The sequence below is a fragment of the Paramacrobiotus metropolitanus genome, unplaced genomic scaffold (genome assembly GCF_019649055.1).
Source record: "Paramacrobiotus metropolitanus isolate TYO unplaced genomic scaffold, Prichtersi_v1.0 Parri_scaffold0000038, whole genome shotgun sequence".
Classification (NCBI taxonomy): Eukaryota; Metazoa; Tardigrada; class Eutardigrada; order Parachela; family Macrobiotidae; genus Paramacrobiotus; species Paramacrobiotus metropolitanus.
This window is the reverse complement of record NW_026570258.1, coordinates 1,049,442-1,056,681: the sequence shown is the minus strand read 5'-3', so window position 1 is coordinate 1,056,681 and position 7,240 is coordinate 1,049,442. Positions and strand designations below refer to the sequence as shown.

The 7,240-nt window shown below is 41.6% G+C and overlaps 2 protein-coding genes across 2 annotated transcripts; one reads left to right on the top strand and one right to left on the bottom strand.

The window, feature by feature from the left end:
• Window positions 1-3,228: 3,228 nt before the first annotated feature.
• LOC129589970 (uncharacterized) lies at window positions 3,229-4,588 on the bottom strand. The gene is made up of 4 exons (XM_055484912.1): window positions 4,227-4,588; window positions 3,835-4,041; window positions 3,714-3,760; window positions 3,229-3,483 (listed from the first exon to the last, which is right to left on the bottom strand). Exons 1-4 carry the CDS (start codon window positions 4,348-4,350, stop codon window positions 3,451-3,453), a joined length of 411 nt encoding a protein of 136 aa, XP_055340887.1. The 5' UTR covers window positions 4,351-4,588; the 3' UTR covers window positions 3,229-3,450.
• A 76-nt stretch (window positions 4,589-4,664) lies between these two features.
• On the top strand, window positions 4,665-7,079 carry LOC129589969 (uncharacterized). Its single transcript, XM_055484911.1, has 4 exons — window positions 4,665-4,884; window positions 4,972-5,000; window positions 6,363-6,526; window positions 6,627-7,079. The coding sequence occupies exons 2-4, from the start codon at window positions 4,984-4,986 to the stop codon at window positions 6,860-6,862; spliced, it is 417 nt and encodes a 138-aa protein (XP_055340886.1). The 5' UTR covers window positions 4,665-4,884; window positions 4,972-4,983; the 3' UTR covers window positions 6,863-7,079.
• Window positions 7,080-7,240: the final 161 nt, after the last annotated feature.

Below are 7,240 nucleotides of genomic sequence, written 5' to 3'. Positions count from 1 at the left end.
GTTGTTGGTGAAATTTTCTAAAGCGCAGTTAAATTCACTGAAAAAATGTTTTAGGAGAGCTGTAGAAGTACTTAATGATAAAATCGTTTCGAACGTTAACGGGGCAAACGATCACCACATTTACAGATATGTACAACTAATAACACGCATTACAAGTGCTACCGGGTATGAGATGAAGTGAAAACGTAGTGTATCGGCTAAATTTGAAAGTTAATCCATATTGTAAATCAGGCCAGAACTAAACCTAGAAGAGCCACGCAGTTTCCGAAATTTTTTTCGTATACTAAATAATCTAAATTTCTTGTACAGAGTTTCTGGTTTTTCGAAAAAAAACGTATTATAAAACCATTTTTGATTTTTGCTTATTACTACAGCGTATTTGTCAGTTTATTGTCATGCAATGCCAACACCACAAACTTGTACGCCTTACAAGACGCATATTAATTTTTTATGTTCGTGGTTGCTTTCAGGGAATACCAAGGCGTCCGGAACAGAGACTGCCCCGCCTTCCCGACGGACCAATCGGCCGTCTCGCCCTCTCTCATCGCCGCCGCCCTCCTCCGTCTCCCGCCCAACGCCACTACCCACGCCCTGGCCGGCTCGGTGACCTTTCCCCACCCGTTGAGTTTCGTCCTGCGGGAACTCTCGGAGGTGTTCAGTCTGGACCACTTCAACGACTCGGAGCTATTATGCGATCATCTGCAGTCGCCGGAAATGGTCATCAAACTACGGCGCAATGTCAAGATTGCGCTGGTGGAGATGGCGGTGAAGATCAACACCAGTAAGACGGCGGAGAAGCGACCGCGCGGCCCCCTCCCGGTGCCGGTGACCTGTGGGAGTAACTCCCCGGCACGAGGGGAGACGGTGACGGTGCCGTTGCCGCGGAACGTGGAGGTCATGCCGGCGCATCTGCATAATCAGCGGGTGTGCGCCAATGAGACGTGCGGTTGGCCGGAAGGGCACTACGGGCTGCTGCGGGTGCGGGATCAGACGGGCGGGTGTCCGGCGGGAAACGCCATGGCCACCTGGATTACCGGTAATAATAGTGAAATTATTTTCAATTCACAAACACATTTACAAATGTATTTACATTTACTTTACATTTACACAATTGAATACATACACTTACATACCGTAGATACATTTACATTTTACGCACATTTACATTTTACATACATTTACATTTACAAAATTATACATTTATATTTTACATACATTTACATTTACAAAATTATACATTTACATTTATTGTGTACGTTACAATTCACGTTACTCTAGGCAAGGAAAAGCTTTTCCGTTGATCATCCAAAATATTGATACTTATACAAATTCAATTGTTTGTTGTGAAGGAGCAAGAACGTAGTGCACGGGCTTCAAATCTTTTCCGTACAGAAACTCGCTAAATGGAAAGCCAAATAAAAATCATGGAAAACTAAATATCATAACGAGTTTGATCAAAAGCAATTTTTTCGAGCTAATAATTAGCGCCAGGAACAGTTGTTGACATCTGCTAATATTTTTAAATTATTATTTTACTGAATTAGATTAAATTGTAGAGAATTTTTTGGCTGTTGGTATGTATAAATAAATAAAATGTGTATAATAAAATTCTTTAGATTTTCTTAAAAACAATTTTCTCCCATAATAATGCTCTCAGCATTCGGTGACTCGGTCACTCCAGTGTTTAAATGTCGCAGGTAAACGCTACCATAAAGTGCAGACCGGCTTTATCGGCAGCGCCGAGACCTTCGTGGACGTGGGCTTCCTGAGCGCCTATAACGAGCTGTACCTGAATTTCTGCATGAAGAAGACCAACCAGTTTCCCACGGTCACGCCCGCCCCCAACGGGGCGCTGCAGTCGCCGCCGACGGTGCACTTTGAGCCCGGCGCCTACTGCCTCTTCCGGTCACGGCGCGGTCCCTGTCCGGACGGTTTCCACAGCGGTACTTATTTCCTCAACGACGTCAAGGTGCCGATTAATGCGGAAAACGGGGAACTACCGGAAGGCGAGAGTTACCAGTGTCATGATGAGCGGGAAGAGCCGCATTTCTGCGGGACGATCTATAAGTTCTGCTGCCGGAATGACGGTGATGCCGAGGTCAGCGATTTCTGGCTTTTACTGTGTCTTCCTTGAGGAAACTGTTGCCGGCCTAACAAAATTGTTTTTTAGTGTTATTCTTTGTTTTTTTTCTTCTTAGTTTCAATTATTTTGAGAAAACTGATGCCTGTCTAACAGAACTGTAATAAGTATTATTCTTTATTTTAGTTCTTTAATTTTAATCATTCCTGAGAAAACTGTTGCCCGTATGACAAAATGCACTTAACTATTATTTTTCTTTTTTTTTCTTTTTTTGAGAAAACTGTATCCCGTATAAAAAAACCGTGGGTAATCATCTTTTTTTATTTTCTTTCTTTGTTTTCCTAATTAATTTTCTTTATGTATTATGTTCGCTAATTTGTGTAATTTTACTTTTAATTTTTTATCGGCTGCTAATTTACGTGAGCACCTTTTCAGTTATTCAGTTATTTTTTGACAAAAAAAATGGACCGCTTGCAACAAGTAATTTTAAAATATGCAGTCATGGTTTTTTGGTATAACTTTTTCTTTGCCTAACTAATTACTGTCGATTTAATTTTAATTTTGCAAGATGTTTTTCACTTTCAGAAATTTATAACAGTTTTCGTATTAACCGTGCAGGCTACTTCCGGTTCTGTTACAGCGCAAATTCCCGTTCCACGTAATCATGACACGTGGAAATATATGACACGTGAGTTAATTAATGTAATGATATCATCGATCGAATCAGTGCGACATGTCTCGATCGAATGCTTACTGAGCGCTTTTATAATCTTTGTAATTCACCGGAATTAAAACTAAATAATTTTTAATTTTATAAAATAGATTTTCATGCCTGAAAAATAAAAAAAACATTTTTTGTGTTGTTTAGATTCCTATCCGCCTTCCAACGACAAGGCCATTTGTCCTGCTGGCCAAAACGATGGTCTGCCAGGAAGTGATCGGTATGCGGAGCCGGCATTTATGGCTGCCAGTATTTTCCGAAACCAACACGGTGCAGCAAGCCTACGGTGATCATCTGCCCTTTTTTACGCCGCACAACAGTATTCCGAATCTACTGTACTGGCATATTTGCCATTATGTGCGAAATTAAAATCAAATAAATAGTCTGCTGCCACTTTCCAAACCGGTATTTTCAATCAGACGCTGAACAAAATGCATAAAATTTAATTCCATTTATTTTGACGAATAAAAAAAGACACAATTTCACAACAACAGTTATCTTTGGTATGCGTTCGATATTAGGTACACAATGCTACACAAAAACAAGAAAAAAGACAAAACTAGTTTACACAAATACAGGTCAAGGAAACAAGAAAGTGATCCCAGGCTGAACAAACGAAGAAAAACTAACAAGACAACAAAATTACGGCTCACAATTCGAAGCGAATGTATCCTTCCAACATCTACAAATCCAAACACATTATCAATTTTCAATATCTTTTTTATTATGACATATTTTTATATCAATATTTTCTTTATAGATTATTTTATAGATTTATACATTATATTTTATTTCTAAATATTTACAGAGTATTTATAGATTTTATTTATAGATTTTTATTTCTTTTTTTCATTATTTTTATATTTTTTTAATTTTTTATTTGCTATCAAAGGTCACCATTACAGTACTTACCAAGAAACCAGTGAAGAATCCGCCGTACAGGGTCGTCAAACTTGGCACTATAACACCAAGCAAAAAATTTTTAAACTCCTGGAAATGGTGAGATTCGAAAAAATCAACCGGGATGACGTACCTTGCACGGACACGGCCAGGCTCTTCGAAGCGTTGGTGGTGGCGCCGGCAGCGGCGACGGTAGTGGCCCCCGCGTCAAAGGCAATTGGCAGATCACCGGCGTTTTGGGCGCTCTTCACATTATCCTTGGTCTTCTCGCTGTGTGTCTTGCCGGTCACCGGCTTGGCGGGCGGTGGGATGGCGGGTGCCGGGGGTTTGGCCGGGGCGCCTGTGAGATTTATCAGCGTTCTAGTTTAAGCTTAATTAAATTTTTTATTTTATAAAGAAATTCATAATAATAATATTTTAAATATTAATTTTAAATTACAATAGCATTTTTAATAATTTCCGGTTAAATTTTATAATTGGTTTTCGACAATTTATTGGCGCAGGTATTTCACGGAAAGCGCTTACCGTTGTCTGGGGTTTGAAAGGCATACACGGCGTCCATACGCGCGCCGAAAGGAGGGACGTACCAGCTGAGCGCCGGCACCGCGGCCACGCTGATGAACAGAAGAACGTACACGGTTGTATCCATCGTCAACGGAGAATAATAGATAATAATTTATAACTTAAGCAACAAATATTAAAAACTGTTTTTTATATGTTTCTCATCAAAGACCGGTAAAATACTGCTTCGAAAAACACTGCCTATACTGCGTAATTACACCTATTTTAAGGAGTTTTGAAGACCGCGAAAAATTTAACAGTGAGCTATGAATGTGATTAATTCCCACGCTTAAATTCCAAGAGAAACAGACTCCGCCGTGATGTGCCGCGTTGGCCAAGAATGGTTGCGATGCAACCATATGGGATGGGATGAACTTCCGAATATGTACCGTGCAATCGAAACGTCGTACATACAGTACACATCAGATTCTTGTCTTTAAACTATACTGTACATAACAGCACTTTAAACTCGTACAGTATTTTCTGTAGCTATACGCCGGTGGAAATACGCGCTGAGTACTGTACCTACTTCCAAGTTAGTACGTTGCACATACGATGCTGTACGCGACCCACGTACTCATCGCGCTGACAGCGGCTGCGCCGGTGATATGCCGGGATCTCGGTAAATGACGTCATGATCATCCACATTCAACACTGGAACTCTACGCAGTAACGAGAGTTGGGAAAACCTGATCTATGGTCTTTGTAGAGCATTACCCAGATGACGCTGCTGATGAGGTAAAACTACACCGCGAGCGGCGCGTGTATACTTGGTCACCGGGAGACCTTGCGACACGGCCTGGAGCCCGGCCAGGCAGCGCCAGCCGGGTCACGGACAACTGTGCAGCTGGCCCACCCACCTTACCACCGGATGAGTGGGCAAATCGGCCGGGCCCTCGCCCTCCCGGATACCCACAAAATTGGGATGTACGTCCCGAAGCTCCTCCCACCCCGCGCACCTCGCCGGAGTGGGTGACACTCAGTACCACGACACCCCCGTCGGTCGTGGCTAGCGGAAAGTTCACGGTTAATTGCGAATGCGTTAAGTGTCAGCTGGGCTGAAGAAACTCAGCGGTACTTCAAAGTATATGGCTAGATTATGATTATTGACGTACAGAGTATGGAGGGTTTAAAGATGTGATTGTATTCAAGATGCTGGCGGTAATTTCCTGGGAGGCTAATGCTGATTGTGATAAGTAGACAATTTATTGGCTTTGTGGAGTGGCGTCTTGGGCACGCTCCAGTGAAATTATGAATAAGACATTATCGCGAAGTGGCTAGCGACTTTGCAAAATCATTCCCGAAAATTATCATGGCTTATATTGGAGAGCGTGGTTTTTTGTTTCCGATGAATGATTGTAATGCATACAGTCACCATTTTCGCCAACAAACATAAAATTAGAAGTTCCATCTGTATTCTGTATGGTGGTAAAGGGGGGCATGCAAGGTGAACAGTTCTATGGTGGTATTGCTACTGATCACATTTTAAAGTACAAAAATCATTAATTTCTTTATGTAGTATATGCTACAGTGTAGTTAAAAAGACTACCGCGTCGGCAGTGTGCCCGTTAATTCCCGCAAAGGGACCGAGTTGCTGGCCACCTCGCGTTAATATGTTGGTAGTGCACGACCACATCAGGTCTACTTTGCGCGACGGTGAGTGTAGGACTATAACAAAATTTTTACCTTTCATTTTCCCTTCCGAAAAAAATCAATTCCCAGTTGCGGCGCAGTATTACTAGCACTTTTACAAACTTATTCGTTTTTACGTAGAATTTATAATTTTTAACAAGTTTTGCTTTGCGATTTCAGTAGACAGGTTTCAGTATAAGACGTAGAAAGTGCACTTGTTGCGCAGGGTCAGTTTTTTCAGATACGATTACTTCGAGCTATTCTTTCGGAAATACGTAGTAAATTCCTCCATGACGTATCGCATCAAACAAAAACGGTTGCGATGCAACAGACAACGTACCGTGAAATCAAGAATTAACGTCATACAGTATGTACGAGTTTATACGTACGTACGGTACAGTAAACAAAATAATTGTTTTTATTATTACTGTATATCTATATATACTTTTATGGCACGGACAAAAACAGCGCGATAACTCTACTTTGCCGTGGTTATCCATACGGCGAACAAGTACGGCACAGCGAGTACTTCTTTCAACCGACTACGTCACCAGTTGCGCACAGCATGTTGCACTCAACTCACGTACTGACAGTTTTGGCTGTGGTCGTGGCTGTGACATGTCAAGATTTCGGTAAGAAATGACGTCATCTACTTTCCCATTCGGATGTACTTACGCTTACGCAGAGTGACGAATGATGTAGATTGAGGAGCCTGAATAATTGCTTTTACAGAGTATTATCAAGGAGACGATATAGCGAACGAGCAGTCACTACACCGCGACAAGCGCGTCTACAATTATAATCCCTCGTTCACCGTCTCGCCGGAAGAGTTTGCAACACGACCGAAACGTCCTTCGCTGCCAGAAGAGTGGACGACAGCTAGTTCGACGACACCCCAACCGGTGATTGCCAACGGACGTTTCATGATCACGGCTAACTGCGAATGCGTCAAGTGCCAGTTGGGCTGAATTGCAACAAACCTTGTATTGCTACCGTAGATTACGGGAGTATGGAAGGAGTTAATAAATGTTTTTACGGTGTTGATGGAAATTTTTCGGGTGGCTCATACTGACACTGACACGATGTGGAATTTAGAATTTTATTCGTTTTATGGAGTGATATTTTAGGCTGCTGCAGTGATTTGATAGGAACAATAAACTGCTGGTTGTGCACAACCACACCAGATGTGCTTTGCGCGACTGAGACCGCAACATTACCGTTGATAAATAAAACGATTATGACTGTATTATTTTGTACTGTTTTTTCTTTAATAAATACTAAATATAGTAAAAATATTGTTAGTACTAATTGTTAACAAAATTCAGTCATGAAAACCGTAAAACGTC

Excerpts from the sequence above, each read along its gene's own strand:
- LOC129589970 (XM_055484912.1), bottom strand. The coding sequence starts at position 4,350 with ATGGATACAACCGTGTACGTTCTTCTGTTCATCAGCGTGGCCGCGGTG. Across the intron at positions 4,042-4,226 it reads CTTTCAAACCCCAGACAACG|GCGCCCCGGCCAAACCCCCG; the intron begins GTAAGCGCTTTC and ends TAAATCTCACAG. Across the intron at positions 3,761-3,834 it reads CCTGGCCGTGTCCGTGCAAG|TGCCAAGTTTGACGACCCTG; the intron begins GTACGTCATCCC and ends TTGGTGTTATAG.
- LOC129589969 (XM_055484911.1), top strand. Across the intron at positions 6,527-6,626 it reads TGTGACATGTCAAGATTTCG|AGTATTATCAAGGAGACGAT; the intron begins GTAAGAAATGAC and ends TTGCTTTTACAG.